The 18,276-nt window shown below is 41.5% G+C and overlaps 1 protein-coding gene across 1 annotated transcript; it reads left to right on the top strand.

Moving 5' to 3' along the window:
* Window positions 1-2,647: 2,647 nt before the first annotated feature.
* On the top strand, window positions 2,648-18,190 carry LOC128859969 (uncharacterized). Its single transcript, XM_054097190.1, has 4 exons — window positions 2,648-4,968; window positions 5,038-6,761; window positions 17,698-17,865; window positions 18,159-18,190. Exons 1-4 carry the CDS (start codon window positions 2,648-2,650, stop codon window positions 18,188-18,190), a joined length of 4,245 nt encoding a protein of 1,414 aa, XP_053953165.1.
* The last annotated feature ends 86 nt before the right edge of the window (window positions 18,191-18,276 follow it).

Below are 18,276 nucleotides of genomic sequence, written 5' to 3'. Positions count from 1 at the left end.
GAAAAAAGTAGTTTTGAGATAATTCAATTTGAAGTTCTGACCATTTAAATGCGACCATGCTGCCGTGTGGCGAGTCTGACTCTACCTGCTAAAACAGCTGTAGAATCGAAAATACTGGGAATATCCTTCCAAAAATTTGACAGTATATTCTTAAAAGCCTATACTTTTGAAATATCAAAAAAATTATTTTTTGAAAATTCTAGACCACCGGGACCCATTAACTAATTTTTTGTTCTGTCTACTAGAGTCAATAGCCGAATACCATAACTTCAAAAGCCAGACCATTCGGCTATCCAACGATATGTCGAGCACGCTCATAGCTTTAGCGTTTTCTGGTTCTCTTCAATAAGTACGATATACCGTCGGGGTAAAAGCACAAGCCAATTTTTTACCAAAATCCCTTTTTTCAATAAATAGCAATCTAATTTTTGCGTTATTTGAATCCGTGGTGACAATTTTCTCACGCTTCCTTTTTCAAAAGTAGATTTTCGGCAGAACCAATAAATTTCGATGAGACCTTCCACTTTAAGCCGTATCCTAATGCTTTCGGCATTTTTTAATTTTATCTGCAAACTGAAAAAACATTATAATTTAAAGTGCCACAATAACTAACCCAAAATTTCATTGCAATCCGATTAACAGCATGGGAATGCATTAGTCCGTACTAGCAAACACACACTTGCACTCACAAGCTTAAAAGGTTATTTAGGAAATGCTTTCGAAATGTGAATTTCGGGCTCCACATCAACCCATTATTTCAAAATCATTTCATAATTCATCAATTGATTTAAATTTACCTACGCATACGAATACAATATCACTTTGCATATGTATGAGAGCATAATTGCACATAAAATATGTATGTCAAAATACACGTGTCTGTGTGTGTATGTGTGAATGGAAATGTGTGTCAGTTGAGCGAAATGCTTACAAGTTGCGAGCAATTAGATGATAGTTAATGTATGATTATGCATTTATGTGTGTGTGTGTAATCTCGTGGCATATGTGACACGACCCTGCAGGCAAATGCATAAGAGTCGTACTGGTGCATTTGCAGGGAATGTGGAACCGTGACTTATTGGGATTGCTCTCTTTTCCATAAAATCAACTTGTGAGTTTTATATTGCGTTGTCATAGTTCTCCTCAAAAATAAATATATTTATTTCAACAAAGCAAAAACACAGGCTTCTTTTTTTCCATCGAAGCTAATATACATCAAAATAATATTATATCATAGTAAAAATTTGTAAGAGAGATCAAAGGTAATTAAAAAGTATTTCATTATTTAATATAGCAGTCTCCAAAGTTAACATAAAATAAATACTTCGTCCGGCATCGAGATGTGCCAGCTGGATTAGTTGGCTGTGGTAATTTAAGTTCAATTTCACTTCTTGAAGCTAGTACGATGTCTTCTACGTCTGGTTTTACAAACACCCAGTTAAATGTTGCAAATCTTCGTAAGTAGGTTACGTTAAAAGCGTTTTTACTGAACTTTTCCGTTATTTGACCAATATAGTTGTTGTGATTATCGATTAATTTATAATCTTTTACATTTACGCTTGTTGCGAAAAGTGCGATGGCAACCCATCGCACTCATCTGTTTGTCATTTCCTCATTCCCTCATACAAACGTCAAATTCATTCTTTTGATTTCTACATTGTTCGAGCGCACAGGCGCCGCAAGCGAACAAAATGTAAGTTTTATACATTTTTATAATTAAACTTAAAATAATTGTAAAAATAAAGATTTCAGCCTACAACTACCAGGACTTGAATATTGTTTTAATTTGCGGGCCGCCAATTGACGGGACAACATTCAGAAATATTTTGTTTCGGAAACAAATATTTTTCTTTGGATTCTGAAGTTCCCTTGGCCATCGAAGTTCGGAAATGGAAGACTCCGAACATATTAGCGTACTTATGGAAGGCAGTGAAATACCACCGGCGGCGACCATTGGTGAGGCTGACAAGCCTAGCAGCGACACAGCAACTGGAATAGGATCGACATTCACAGCTGGTAGTGCACCGTATTGTCACGCATCAACGCCCACTACTCACCCTTCCACATTTACAGTACCGGGCGTGAACAACGCATCCATGATAACATCAGTTCATGGAACTCAACCGCACTACATGGTATATAGCACCAGTGCACCGCTGTTTCAAACCGCGGCAGTCAATGCATTTACAAGCACGTGTGGGCCCGGCATTGCTAATGGTGCCATACCTAACCTCACTTCGGCTGTCATGCCTTGTAGCGCGCTAACCTATCCAACGTTCGGCAATACATTTCGGCCATTTTGTTCACAGACGAATATGCATAGCCGCGTGGCACCACCACCGAATACTTCTGTTTTCATGCAGCCGAACATTATGTCATCGTGTAACCAAACGCGTGACCCCTCTTATAATGTTTTCAGCCAATATAGCACATCCGACGTCAATTTAACACCAACGCAGATTTCCAGCAGGCAAGTGATAACCAAGGATTTACCGACCTTTTCCGGCAGGCCTGAGGACTGGCCCCTATTCATCACGAATTACGAGCAGTCTACCGAGCGATGTGGCTTCACTGATCAAGAAAACCTGATCAGACTACAAAGTGTTTAAAGGGACCAGCTCTCGAAGCGGTGCGTGGTAGGTTAATGATGCCAGCAACAGTGGGTCTGGCAATCAACACATTGAGAATGCTTTATGGCATGCCTGACATTATTCATCAAACAATGCAGATGAAATTGAGACAAGAGCCAGCAGTTAGGGCCGATAAATTGGAAACGCTCATAGCATTTTCACTTTCAGTGCAAAACTATCGCGCTACAATCCAGGCGGTAGGCCTGGCCGATTATTTAAACGATCCTGTGCTGCTTAATGACTTGGTAGCCAAATTGCCAAGCGATCAAAGGCTCAATTGGGGCGGCTATCGTATGTCGCTCAGTCGCGTCGACATTGCTGTGTTTGACGATTGGCTTTTTGGGCTTGCTACATGCGCGAGTCAAGTAACAAGATGTGAACCACCCACAACAGCTGCCTTTGAAAATATTGAAGTAAAGAAAGGCCGCAATTCCCACAATGGGGTTGACGGCTGCCAGATGGCACACAACGCTCTTCTGCATACACCTGTTCCCGTTAAGAGCAACGTCGGTCATGAGCAAACAGCGCTATACCACGAACGTCATTCAGGCTCACCAAAGGAGAAGCAGAACTCGCTATTCAGGTACGTCGCCGTTACTGTTCGTAACGCATCCAAATCTGTTGACACATATGCACTCATCGACGAAGGCGCGTCTTGTACTTTATTTGAAAACGAGCTTGCAGATTACCTTGAATTGGACGGGCCGTCCGAGGCGTTGTGTCTGCGATGGACTAACGAAATTACTCAAAGCGAAAATAACTCCAAGTTTGTAAGTTTTGAGATCGCATCGACACAGTTGGGCTCTCCAAACTACTTGTTAAGAGGCGTACGCACTATTGCTCGTTTAGGCCTGCCTGTTCAAACATTGGACCGCGATACCATGGAGAAGCATGCCCATCTCAAAGGTCTACCTATACTACCATATAACGGTGCTAGGGCTCGGATTCTTATTGGAGTCGACAACGCGAAAGTCTGTGTGCCAATTGAAGTTAAGGAGAGTAGCACCTCCAACCTGATTGCTGCTAGATGCCGGCTGGGATGGACCGTTTATGGTCGAGACAGACCTGAACACGCAGTGATGCCCCGCGTGCTCCACATCTGCAGCTGTGATCCTACGAGCAGGGACCGAATGGACGAACAGATGAAGGCGTATTTTGCTATCGACGCTATCGGTGTCTATGCGCCAGCTAAGCCGCTTCGGTCAAAGGATGATGAACGCGCTTTACAATTGATGGAAAAATTCACCAAGTTTCTGCCAACAGAGAAGAGATGGGAAACAAGATTGCTATGGAAACAAGACGTCGTCGATTTACCCGATTCACTTCCTATGGCGTGCCGTCGACTAATGTGCTTGGAAGCCAAGATGAAGCGGGATCCTGAACTCCACCGTTTTATCGTCGACAAAATTGACGATTACAAGAAAAAGGGTTACATACGCAAATTGGAGTCACTTGAAACATCGATAGGTGGCAGATCGTGGTACCTTCCCATATTGACGGTGCTCAACGTTAACAAAAACAAAACTAGATTGGTATGGGACGCTGCAGCCAAAGCTGGAAATACTGCACTTAACAACATGCTGTTAAAAGGACCTGATCAGCTAAACTCGATGATGGGTATTCTTCTTCGATTCCGCGAAAGGCCCTTTGCAATATGCGGAGATTTACGCGAGATGTTTCACCAAATTAAGGTAGCCAAAGAGGACCAAGTGGCGCAGAAGTTTTTATGGCGCGACGGTGAGTCTAAACGGCAGCCAGATGTATATGCCATGTGTGTGTTGACTTTCGGCGCTTCGTGTTCTCCTTCGCTAGCGAACTACGTAAAAAACCAAAATGCACAACGTTTTTCCGAAAATTATCCCGAAGCTGTACAAGCCATTATAAATAACACTTTCGTCGATGATTGTCTTCAGAGTGCAGACAATGAGGAAGAGTTATCCCGTTTGGCTACTGTTGTTCGCTGGATCCATAACGAAGGAGGTTTCGAGATGCGAAACTGGGTATCCAACTCCAAGAAAACTTTGACTGCCCTCTCTGCTAACAGCACGCTGCTATCCAGATGTTTTGAGGAGCCTGAAGCTACTATCGAAAAGGTGCTTGGAATGTGGTGGTTACCAGCGTCGGATGAGCTTACCTTTGTGGAAAAGTTTCCTAAAGAAGTTTTTGATGAGCACACATTTCCATCGAAGCGACAAGTTTTGCGTACAATCATGAAAATATTCGATCCCCTTGGACTACTCGGGTATGTCATCATACAAGCAAAAATCATTCTACAGGACATTTGGCGTTCAGGTGTTAATTGGGACGAGCCTATCAGAGAGGATGATCGCAGTAACTGGTGGAACTGGTTGAAAAGAATTTCTTCGATAAACAACGTCAAAATTCCTCGGTGATACTTACTTTCCAGCTGTAGCCAGAGTAACCAGTTGCACATTTTCGTGGATGCAAGTATCAACGCTTATGCTGCTGTGGCGTATTTGCGTGCTGAAGTTGGTAACGCGGTGAACTGTTCATTGCTGGCTTCGAAGACAAGGGTCACACCATTGAAGCCCATTTCAATACCGAGGTTGGAGTTAATGGCAGCAGTTCTGGGTCTGCGGTTGGCAATTTTTATAGGCAAGCAACTTTCTGTTCAGGTAAGCCGTAGAATTTTTTGGACAGATTCGAAAAACGTGATATGCTGGGTGCGTTCAGATGCAAGAAAGTTCCATCAATTTGTTGCGTTACGTGTCGGCGAAATTCTTGAGGGTTCCAGCGCTAAAGAGTGGAGGTGGTTGCCATCTTCTGAAAACATCGCTGATGAGGGCACAAAATGGTCCGACGTTCGCCATTTTGACGACAATGCACGCTGGTTTCGAGGGCCAAAGTTCTTAGCCCAGCCCGAATCTAGTTGGCCTGTAGGGGAGCTAGTAGGCACTACAGCAGAGCTGCATCACATAAGTACAAGTACACCATTGTCCCCTACCCTGTCAGTAATTTCTCCAGACGTACGAAGGTTTAGCACATGGGAGAGACTGCTTTCCACACAACAAATTGTTCTGCGTTTCCTGCGCCGGATCTTGAAGTTTACGCCACGTTCGCTACTAAAACTTTTCGAATTGCGCGATATTGAAGCAGCAGAGCAAATTCTTATTGCCGTAAGTCAAGAAAATGCGTTTAGCGAAGAAGTCAAAAGCCTACAACACGGTCAAAATATTCAACGGCAGTCTGCTATATATAAATGGTCGCCGTATCTGGACGAGGTTGGGATTCTTCGCGTGAAAGGTCGAATCGACTTCTTAGAAGGAGTAGCAGTCGATGTGAAGCGACCTGTAAAACTGCCGAAAAATCATACAGTAACGCGTTTGATAATTGATTTCTACCATAGAAAATTTCACCACCATCATAATGAGATTATTGTCAATGAGATGCGCCAGCGATACTGCGTCGGTTATTTGCGATCGATGGTAAAAGAGTGCTCCAAAAGATGCCAAATGTGTCGCAATCGTAAAGCTAAGCCGCAACCAACTCAAATGGGAAGTCTACCTGTAGAACGACTGTCACCATTTACAAAGCCATTCACGAAGCCAGGAGTGGACTATTTTGGCCCTATCGACGTAGCTGTTGGCCGGCGGCGTGAAAAACGTTGGGGCGTGTTATTTACGTGCCTGACGAGTCGTGCCGTTCACATCGAGATCGCGGCGTCGTTGTCAACGGAGACATTCCTGCTAATGTTGAAATTGTTCGTGTGCCGCAGAGGAGTCCCGAAGCGCATTGTGTCAGACAACGGCACAAATTTTCGTGGTGCCAGCCGAGCACTTATCAGCGAGATAGAAAGGGTGTCATCCGATGGCCTAGAGAGAAGACATCCCCAAATCGAGTGGTCCTTCATTCCGCCCTCGGCTCCTCACATGGGTGGGGCATGGGAGCGAATGATACAGTCAACAAAATCAATTTTAATGGATATTACGCACGAAGCAATACTACGTGAAGAAGTTCTAAGGGCCACTTTAGCGGACATTGAAAATATTCTTAATTCAAGACCTCTGACATATGTGCCCTTGGAGACTGCAGACGACGACGCACTTACGCCCAATCACTTTTTGTTAGGAAACTCAAGCGGAATTCGCGAATCAGGTTGTGATGACGACAGTGGGCCAGCTCTCCGTCGATGTTTTCGAATTTCAAACCAGCTAGCTAACCAATTCTGGAAGCGTTGGATCCAAGAATATCTTCCGTGCCTTACTAGACGTTCTAAGTGGTTCCACCCACCGATTCGACCTATCGAAATAAACGACGTCGTGGTCATCGTTGACAACAATGCGAAAAGGAACTCGTGGCCGAAAGGAATAGTTATAGATCTCCACCGTGGAAAGGACGGAGAGGCTCGTAGCGGTGTGGTGAAACTAGCAAACGGTCTGTGCACCCGACCCGTAATTAAATTAGCAAAACTCGATGTTACTAGTCACAATTGAATTGGTAAATTTCATACTAGAATTCGTAGGAAATTTACGAGAGGGGGTATGTTGTGATTATCGATTAATTTATAATCTTTTACATTTACGCTTGTTGCGAAAAGTGCGATGGCAACCCATCGCACTCATCTGTTTGTCATTTCCTCATTCCCTCATACAAACGTCAAATTCATTCTTTTGATTTCTACATTGTTCGAGCGCACAGGCGCCGCAAGCGAACAAAATGTAAGTTTTATACATTTTTATAATTAAACTTAAAATAATTGTAAAAATAAAGATTTCAGCCTACAACTACCAGGACTTGAATATTGTTTTAATTTGCGGGCCGCCAATTGACGGGACAACAATAGTGGAAAGGCTTTTGATTTTTAGGAGCAAATTTAACCAGAACAAAATCTCCTATATCTAATTTCCATTTAGATACTATAAGTCGTTATCTTCGATGTCATAATTTCCTTCGTCGTCGGAAATGGGACCAATGGAATTAATGGATTCACAGTAGGAAACATTATATTTTTTCTTCAGTAGTATCAGACTCAATTACGTCATATTTTACGGATTTTTTCTTTAAAAGCGTTCGCTTATTTTGATGAAAACACAATAGTTCGCTATACGTTATGAATATATATTTTTTTTGTTAGGTTCCATCATCTTCTGTTTCTCAGCTGAACTCGTTATGATACGGAATGTTAAACTTTTGGCCGTTTTTTAGAGGCACACAAACGTTTGATTGGGCGAACCATTTCAGGAGTTCGGTTTTGGGCCGGATTGCTTTGTGGGTTTTCTTGCGCGTTTATTCTATTTTGTCTGTTTTCTACGTTTTCGCTGACATTAATAACTGGGCGAGATTCTTCTTCCGGCAAGTCTTCCAACGTAAACATGTCGTCAGTAAAAATTTGTGAGTTAACGGGATAAATACCTGTACTTTTAAACCCTTTCAATATATTTTCTGACGATAATGACCTTTGGAAAGGATGATTCGTTAGTTTTGCCACATCATAAATAGTTATTTGTTTTCCGATGTTTGAAACAGTAAAATCGTTCAAGCTCTTTCGGCAAAGTTGTTTAAATGGTCTTTCTTTGCGGTTATTTGAAAGAAAAGGTGTACGTCGATAGCCAGCAACAATTCAAGAGCTAAAGGATAATTCGGCACATTAACGGCATAGAACCTTAATTATGCCTCAGCGTCACCGAAAATTTGGACCATCGGATGGAGGTGTGCCGCTAAGGCCGCGGCGGCCATTTAGCCGATATTTTGTTCCATACGTAATTGAGCCATCCCAAAATTATCATAATAAGGAGAAATTACAGTAATTTCTTAAAAAAATTGTATTTTATTCAAAATTAACACCGGCCCTTAAAACTTAAACCTTTAAATCTGGCTGTGTGTCATTTGTCATACAAAAATTCTTAAAAAAATTGAAGTATTAAAGATTGTTACTTTAAAGTTTTCAGATATTTATCTTCACTGATGCATTTTATGCAGATATTTTTTAAATGTTTATATATTTAAGTGTTTTTAATCAAATCGGTGAAAATATTTTGTAGCACGTTTGCCACTTTAGCAAAGGTTTTTACGTAGATTCGAATCTCGGTGAAACGCCAAAATGAAGAAAAAGTGTTTTTCTAATAGCGGTCGCCTCTAGGCGGGCAGTGGCAAACCTCCAAGTGAATTTTCGCAATGAAAAAGCTCCTCATAAAAACTATCTGCTGTTCGGAGTCGGCTTGAAACTGTAGCTCCCTTCATTTGTGGAACAACATCAAAACACACACCACAAATATGAGGAGGAGCTCGGCGCCAGACATATATATATATTTATATATATATATATTTTACATAGGAACCAGAATGAGGATGTCCACTTATTTTTATTTTCCCCAAAATGGCACCAGAGTTAACACCTTACGCCTTTTTTCCTCTGAGACATATCGGCTGTTTTTGCTTTTTCAATGGGTCAGCATCATTATCATTAGAATGGCAATATTCTGGGTAGAGAGTTTAAAAAACAGCAACGCAGGTAACTCGTTTCATTAATCTTGTCCATTTTTTCATGTGAGGCTTCGCCAACGAAATTGCTAACTAATGCAGGAAATATTAACCCTTTGCATATTTTTGAGTTTGCTTCCAGGCGGTATCGTATTCGTTTAATAATATGTGTATATTTCACGCTGAATAGCGTTTGCCATTGCTGAAAGAGTTTATGTGTGACTACGGTTCGATAAGGAGCAGGTTCCTAGCCCCTCTTTAGGCATGGAATACCAAATAATATAAAAAGGGAGCCCCTCTTAGACATATATATATATATATATAATTGGCGCGTACACTTCTGTTAGGTGTTTGGCCGAGCACCTCCTCCTATTTATGGTGTGCGTCTTGATGTTGTTTCACAAATGGAGGTACCTACAGTTTCAAGCTGACTCCGAATGGCAGATATTTTTTGAGGAGCTTTTTCATGGCAGAAATACACTCGGAGGTTTGCCATTGCCTGCCGAGGGGCGACCGCTATTAGAAAAATGTTTTTATTAATTTTGCTTTCACCGAGATTCGAACCAACGACGTCTCTGTGAACTCCGAATGGTAATCACGCACCAACCCATTCGGCTACGGCGGCCTTAGGCATGCAATACCAAATAATAGAAAAAGTGATCATCTCTCGGCAGGTGATGGCAAACTCTGCCAAGAAAAGAGGTTCTCTTAAGAAAACCGTTCGAGGGCGTCATAAAACTTCAGGTGCCTCCATTTGTGGGAAAATATGAGTAATGATTAAAAAAAATGCCTTTACTACATCACTAACCGTAGGTCTTACTCGAGAAGTAAATTTTTCGATTGAAATGCAGCCACAGAGGCTAATGAAATCGCTTTAGCTCCGAACCACAAATTTCGTTTCACCGGCTCAGATCTTTCTCGCAGGGCATGTACATATGTATGGGTTTATACATATGAATAATTGTTGCATACATTTGTCTGTCTATAGTTAAACTGTCAGGAACCTAATTTCGAAACGTATTTGAAGCACGCAAATCAATCATTACTCGTTACTGATGTGGTACGTGCGATACAAAAGGCAGCAAATGTACAATCAAAAACAAATGCAACACAAGCAATAATGGCATACAACACTAACAGTTAGGAGTAACAATGACAATAACCACACCAACAACCCTGCGCATAATAGGGCAAATGATATTCGCATGCAAGCCATGTCAAACACATTTATTAAACGCTATCAATTAACATACATACATACATGAACAGGAGCATAATCACATGAAGTCATAATAGCGTTAAAACATATGTACACACTTACATACATGCATTAAGATAGTCGACTTTCCAATATTGTATTATTAGTTATCGGCAATACATTCACCTTATCTAAATTAATAACAATTACGGTCAACGCAGGAAGCTCGAATTGGATCGAGCGACTGACGAGCAGATAAAGTGCCGAAAGGGGGTGAGGAGGTGATGAGATTGCAGTGTGAAACTGGCCCCCTAAACATGACTACACTCACACTTTTGTGTTTTGTCAGCCCAAAAGCCCCAAAAGTGATATCAGCAGTAAGAATAGCAACAGCATAACGATGGCTCTGGGTCAACAACAATTGCTTGTCCAACCTGGGGTTAATTATGCAATGTGGCTTGGCCATGTTGGGGTCGCGTCGCTGAAAGCGTACTGTTGAAGCGAGCGCGTGTGATGATATGCGTTTGATTAGGCAACAATTGTTACTGTCACCCGGCACAAAAATTTACCCGCACACACAAGCCAATACGCCTGAGGTTAGTGTGCAAAATGTGAATAATTCGTAGTAAATTTTGAATTTTAAATTGAGATGGTCCAAATTAGATATCCGATACTTGTCACAATACATTTCAGTGTAATTTGATAAGGGTATGAAAATAAATGTCATACTTATCCTACTTTATATAAAAAAATATTTTTTCTTTCTTTAATACCGAAGCAACATTTCTGAAAAGCTGAAATTTAGGTATTTGAGGGGAAAAATTGTATTTATTTTATGAAAAAAATTTGAATCTATTCGAGGATACTCTAGAAAAAGTTGTAATATTTTACTCTTTATCCGAAAAAAAATTAATGGTAAGGATTTTTCCAATTTGTCCTATCCCTCATTGGTTTAATATACATATGACAGCGTTAAATTTAAAGTTTGAATGGTTTTTTGTTTTGATTTTAAAATTTTGTGAAACTTTAAAGTACCACTAAAAATAAATCTGACTTATAAGCAAGGAAAGTCCGTTCGAAAGTCTATTCGGTCCAGTCTATTATTGCAATAAACTCAATTTACCACGGGGTGGGCTGATTACATCGTCCCAACGGTGGCATTCAATAAGAATATCGCCAACCTCTTTCGATCTCGGGAGAAATGGAATAAAGGGTTTTTACTAAACAACTTGGATACTGCAATCTACACAGATAGTTCAAAAATGGATTGTGATGTAAGTCTTATAGACATAGAATTGAAAAATCGGTGCGTCTTTCTAATACTTGCAATGTCTTCCAGATGGAAGTATTGACAATAGGGGCAGCTTGTAAGCTACTAATCGCTGACTTCTCTTTTAAGGGCAGTATCGCTTTTCGTTCGGATAGCTAAGCTGCAATCCAGGTGCGGGATTCGGCTATAACAACCTTAAACTGGTGGAACAAAGCTAAAATAGCCTGAACACCTTGAGTGAAAACCATAAATTTAACTTAATCGGGGTCGCGGACAACGGAACATTGAAGAAAACGAAAAAGCTGTCGAATTGTCACACCACTGGGTGCAACGAACAATACAATCCTCTCAAAATATCTACGAATCACGGATTGGTGATAGAGAGACCAGACAACAGGCAAAGTTAGCAAAACGTTATGGCCCATCTACAACCACAAACAAACGCCTACATTGACAAATATGAAACGAGGGGATGCCTGTAGACTCACAGAAGTGATGTGACTGGCTTCTGGTTCACGGCGAACAGGCAGCCAAAATGGGTATCTCTTACAATATACATTGCCGTTCTTGGAATCAACCGTAGAAAAAAGAAACCGTCTTCCACTTCCTCTTTGAATGCCCTGCTCTGTGGAACGCAAAACGCTTTCTGAAAACCTTGAAGAGGCCTAGCCGTAGACAATCTTATAATGTTTCTCAATCGTATAGACTGACTGCAGTTGTAAAGGAATAACCAAAAAACTTGTTGATATTCACAAAATAGTACAGGAGCGCTAATTGGATTCTTGGTGAATCATCACTTGAACCAACCAACTATAAATCCGATTTATTTCCATTATGAGTTATTAAATACATTTAGGGGACATATTTACACAAGTGGTCTAAATACTTGCCCATTTCGCCTTTATGCGTAAGGTTGAAGTCGCTAAGCTGCTCTTGAAATCCACTTTTATTATATCACGTAAATAAATTCCCATTCAAGACGAAACCTTTTCGATTCGTTTATACATACATACATTTATTGTTGAAGATTGAATACTACTTTGAGGACAAATAGCTATCATGAACTTAAAAAAAGGGAAACAATTTTAAATGTATTTTTAGAAAAACAAAGCACAAGGACAACAATCAGGTATTCATCCAGCAACATATGACGGTTTCGATAAAAAATTGGTGTGCTTCCCAGGCTGGTGCTTCTATTTGCTGGATTCGTTGGAAAATGAGTGTCGGGGAGTAACTTTAGTCATTCCTCGCCGACATCCTCATTTGTTCCTCAGGTACCCCAAGTGAGCGGAACACCCCTGGAATACTCGACTAAGCCTCAGAGACTTATGCCGATCCTTCTTACTTTCCTAGAAGCTTTACCAACTGTCCCTCCTAGCCTTCTTAATTTCGAACTTATAGATTCCTAGCCCTACCTCACACAGTTCTTAATCCTTTTAGCCCAGTTAAATGGGCGTCGGAACAAAGCCCTAAGCTCAGATAGCTCAGTTGTCTTCTTAGGGAGCGTTTTAAGTGGACAAGAGCTTGGGTTGAGTATTTGTGGGCTATGTACGGTGACTAATTTGGGGCTATGTTAGTCGCTTTATGCTGCTACTGAGGTTCATCAGATTTTTGATACCAAGACCTGATACGTCAGCAGGCGCAGAAAAGAAGTGAGAATCAAGATCCTTAAATCTTAGTCCCGCTCTCGCGGCTAAGGAGCAGGTGCTGAGTTGATTCCACCTCATCCTCCATACAGCTGACGCAAAAAGGAGTCGAAGTAATTCCGAGTCTCACGGCATGGGGCATACATAGGACAGTGCCCCGTGAGGATGCCCACAAAATTTGAAAGCTGAGTTTTTGTCATCCTCAGAATATCCCTTGAACGCCTCTGAGCCAAACGTGATCAGAAGGATTTCGAGACCGTACACGTTCCCAGACGGTACCCAGATTAACCTTATACCGAAGAGTTCTGATGCAATCAAAAGTGTACCAAGCATTCCCTGACCGGTTTCGAGCGCACCATAATAGAGCCCAGGGGTCCTAATTGCCGCTTGGCTATCAGAGTAAATATTTACCCTTGCAGGATACTCCTCCCTCAACCCTACCGTCCAACTTCGAGCCATCCATAAACAGGTTAACCAGGCCCTGTCCCCAGGTGTTGCCCCCGGTACACTCCTCCCTTGATGGAATATGGGTGGAGAGAGTTCCGCTTGATCTATACACTGATCTGTCGACGGAGAGATGAACTTAAAGTTTCTAAGCATGCTTGAATGTCCATATGTGAGATTGACCCTATAGCTCGAGCCCCTTAGTCTGATTGCGGTACGTACAACGGCAATTCTGCCTGCGATGTCTGCAGGTACCACATTTAACATTACATTAAGCTTTGGAGTAGGAGTAGTTCGAAGCACCCACTGATTCCAATGAGTGCAGACCTTTGAACTATCTCCAGTTTCTTAACCGATGTCATCCTCTCCAGTGAGTTCCATTAGACAATGACTCCATATAACAAAATGAGCTTTATTATGGTATTATAGAGCCAAAATGCAACTCTAGGCGAAAGAACCCATCTTTTGCCAATTGCGCCCTTGCCATAAAAAGCGATTTTTGCCTTCCTTACTCTCTCCTCAATGGGCTTTCACGTTAACTTACTGTCAATGAGGGATTAGTAGGGGACTTAGGCACGTGCTCTCGGACGCACAGGTAGATCCTTTTTGTCAACCGCCTTCAGGTTAGCTCCCTTGCATCCCTCTTTCACCCAAACCACTGCCGTACTGTGCATAAAAGCCGACCGTTCGTAAGCACAGTCCATCCTTTTGTATGTGCCGTAATACCATCCGACACTGTTACAGTATGGGGGAAGTCCAGAATTTTCCCTAACTAGACTCATAAAAACTGCAGAGATGGTGGACGCTATTCTCTTCTACTCTGAGCCTCTTTTGAGCGAAGCATCCTCCCCTTGAGAGCGTAGCCTTTTTACCCCTCTACCTTACTAAGAACCCACCTGACCCACTCAAGCATCTGAGAATGCTTCTCGTAATAGCTTACGAATCTCTGCTTAGGGCGGTTAAGCCATTAGTCGCCATCATTAATTGCATCTAGCGGTGGCCCTGGGCCTGAACAGGGTAGGACCAAAGAGAGAGAGAGAGGGAGAGATGCTAGATTAGTAGATTCAATGTGCACATAAAGGAGTGTGCATCTTCTACCAACACTCACAGAGAAAACTTACAATAAGAAATTATGCCTCTCAATAAGCGTAAGGGATCTCATCACTCACGCTTTCCTAACCTAGCCTAACTTAAAGCTGCATACGTTATTCTTGTTATCCTTGTCCTAGTGCCTGACATAGTGGCTTTAATAATGTTGGTATCTAAGAAGGCGACTGCTAAGACAACTACTGAAAAACGAATATTTTGCATTGTTATTACTACAGCCAACTAAAAGAAGTACTCTATAAGCACGTGCAACAACTTGTGTCCATACTCGTGGTTTTCTGAAGACAGAAATTTAATCACCGCTTTTTACAAAAAGTAATACCGTAAATTCATGCTTCAATGTTTTTGTTGTGTTGAACGTTTACAGCGTTCCTTTTTAATATTTTTTTCTCTATCCATGTTGCATTATCACTAAAGTCTGAGTTGTCAAGGCGGCATGCGCGCGTGCTTCGGTGTCACATGGCGATGGTAGCGGCGCCAACAGTAGGAAATGCACATATCCTTTTTTAGTCAAATTATCTAACAATGAACATCAAAACCGCACCACTGGCACAAACATGGTCGAGACAGACGAGCAAAAAATCATATTTATGGAAATATGGATAAATATCTACATAAAGTGTACGAGGGCGCATCAATAAGTACCTGAAATTTAGAATAGATACTGTCACCGCAAGCCAAACATATTTCTTGTCAAGAAGCATCTGCCGAAAGAACCCACCGTGATTTTTTTAATGATTTGTTAAAGAATTTTGATTAGAGAGTCACTAGAAGTAAATACCTAACAGTATTTTCGTGAGCGTAAAAACAATCACACAAGCCAAACATAATATTGAAAATTATTATGTTTCCTTCTCACCATCGATTGGCGCCATCCACCGCTTTAACCGATCACCATTTACTCAGCCTCGATGCGATCACGTGAGATGCCCACATCAAGTCGGTAAAATCCACAGTATTTAGGATATTCGGCAATCGGCAAGTGAAGTTGCGGAAACTTGAAGAGGCTACATATTCGCACTACAGCTCAGTGCTTACAAGTTCGGGCTTCCATAAATATTAGGCTATGACAAAGCTTTGTGAAAGATGGCTGCCGCGAGTATTGACAGCTGACGTCAAATAAAATCGTTTGACAATTTTAAAGGAGTATTTGACAATTTTCAACCGCAATCCGAACGAGTTTGTGGGCCATTTCGTAACTCTGGCTGGAATAACAATTCTTTACCAGAGTTGAAAGAGCAGTGGATAGAGCACGCTTCTTATGATGAATGCAAGCTGAAGGAGGTCTTAAATATAATATTTAGCACCGTGGAGGCAGGTAAGCTGAGGAAAAGTTGTTGATATTATTCCACCTCATACTCCCCATAGCTGCCTTAAAAAGGGCTCGAAGTAGTCTCAAGTCTCAGTGGGCACTTTCCGGTAAGATCATTCACAAAATTCGACTTTGTTTACCATAGAAGCCCCATCAGGTGTCGCCAATCCACTCGTGAACTTACAAGTTGATGCACTTCCCCAGTGCTTGCAAAGTTGAGCAAAGTGCACCTTTTCAGGAGCAGACCTCAGGTAGGGAAGAGGATACGAATCCTCTAATTTCGCGAGAAAACCAACTCATATGTCACCAGCTAGCTCATCTAAACGCCAGTTTCCCGCAATGTCCCCGTGACCAAGTACCCATATATATAGGTCTAATTTCGAAGAATTCGGATGCGGTCGAAAGAGAAGCCAAGTATTCCCCAGCAAGTTTCAAGTGCACCTTAATTTAGTCTAATACCCTAATTGCCATTCGGCTGTCAGTGTTTACTTCCCTGAAGTTGTTACACAAGTGCGGCTGCCTTCGCTTTGAACACATTACGTTAGTTCGGAAGCGAATACTACTACAACAACCTTTCCATCCCGAGAAATCTGTGAACGAGATTACCCGACTCTCTCTTTAAATGATGCAACCCGTCCACTCTTTCCATGAGGGAACTAGAATTTATCGAATGGCTGTCAAGGACAAATGCACTTTGCTATGGAAGCTCATATTTATTGGAAAAGCTAATAGAATTTGAGGAGTTTTGAGGATTGTAATTTATGATTGATAAAAGAAGTGCCAGTTTAGGCACTGCCAGAACTAAGTTACACCGGAAGTAAAGATATTAGATTGACGATTGTCTTCCGATTGTACATTTTCACGAGGTCCCTACTAATTCAGTTATTACTTGGCTACCATTACTAGTTTCTGGTTTGTACTAAACTTCGTGGAATAATAAAGAAAGAACGACCCAAATTGTGGAAGCACCAGTAATGGGTTCTTCAAAAAAGTAAGCTTCTAACTCAATCCACATTATTCGTCAAGGGACTTCTAGCAGAGGGCAACCGTTCTAATATACAATAGGAACATACGCCTTGTTAATCGGATATCCGCGTCGTGTGACTTTCTTCTGCTCACTAAGGGGAAGTCGGAAAAAAAGTTAGATTTGAGTCTGTGTAAGCTATAAAAGAGAAAGTGAAATGTGTTGTTGTTGTTGTAGCAGCATAAACATTCCCCATACTTACATACGGGGAATGCTACTGGAGTGACAGTCCTTGGCCGGATATAAATCCGGGTCGTTTCGGTAACGTAGAACCGACTGTCGTGGAAACGAAGTGAAATGCGTCTTGAAGGACGCTGACAGAAGACTTCTTCTATTGCCACTTCGTACAAAGCAAGATTCACATGGAGTGTAGTGGGTATAGGGAGAGATGTGTATTGGAGGTGATGATAAATAAATGAATATGGGAACTATTTTCAGCGCCAGTCTCCTTACTTAATGGCGACATCTCTTACTTTAGAAAATACATCGCCTTATGCCAGAGCGCTGCATATATAAATTTCCAGCGATTCATTCAGCCACCCTCGTATATGTAAAATTTTACTCATACACATTTGTACGTAATAACTTTGCGCCCAAGAGTCATTTATTTATGTTGCTGTTGTAGGGGGCAAATATCTCGGCGACGTGATTAATTCATCGCTGGCGCTTAACAATGGTTGCTTAATACACGACAACGAGAGACAGAAGCGACAACATTGGCGTCAACGGCCACAGGATATTGGTGACATAGGAGAGTGGCAAGTGAAGGAGGCGCTACTATGCACGTACAAATGTATGTGTATACCTACATATATGGCGCGGTGGGGGGTAGCGCGACCATAATAGCGAAATATGATTATGAGTTCGATATTTTTGGGATTTAATCTCTGCATCGCCATCATCATGTGAGGCGCTAGTTTTGTTATAACACATGCAGCTACAACAACAACTACACTTTTGGCGATTTTTTCCTTTATTGATTTCTTATGTTTTGCGACATAGTAGTTAGTGAGTAAAAAGAAGACTGCGAGCGTTTCGTTAATACAATTACGCTTTTTGTTTTTTTCTTCTTCTTCTTAACATTAGTCAACATAACCGCAGGCGTGCAAACAACATAAGCAAAGTGGCGGCAATATTGTCAGCAACATATAGAAAACAAAGAAAAAAAATAAAACAAAAAAACGCACACACGCGCGTTCATGCC

Source organism: Anastrepha ludens, chromosome 2 (assembly GCF_028408465.1).
Source record: "Anastrepha ludens isolate Willacy chromosome 2, idAnaLude1.1, whole genome shotgun sequence".
Taxonomy (NCBI): Eukaryota; Metazoa; Arthropoda; class Insecta; order Diptera; family Tephritidae; genus Anastrepha; species Anastrepha ludens.
This window is presented reverse-complemented; position numbering and strand designations above follow the sequence as displayed.

What these genes read in the sequence shown, in the direction of transcription:
- LOC128859969 (XM_054097190.1), top strand. Translation starts at nt 2,648, where the DNA reads ATGCCAGCAACAGTGGGTCTGGCAATCAACACATTGAGAATGCTTTAT. An exon ending in ATCAGGTTGTGATGACGACA is followed by an intron (nt 6,762 to 17,697) that starts GTGGGCCAGCTC and finishes TTGCTGTTGTAG; the next exon opens with GGGGCAAATATCTCGGCGAC. An exon ending in GCTACTATGCACGTACAAAT is followed by an intron (nt 17,866 to 18,158) that starts GTATGTGTATAC and finishes TCTTAACATTAG; the next exon opens with TCAACATAACCGCAGGCGTG.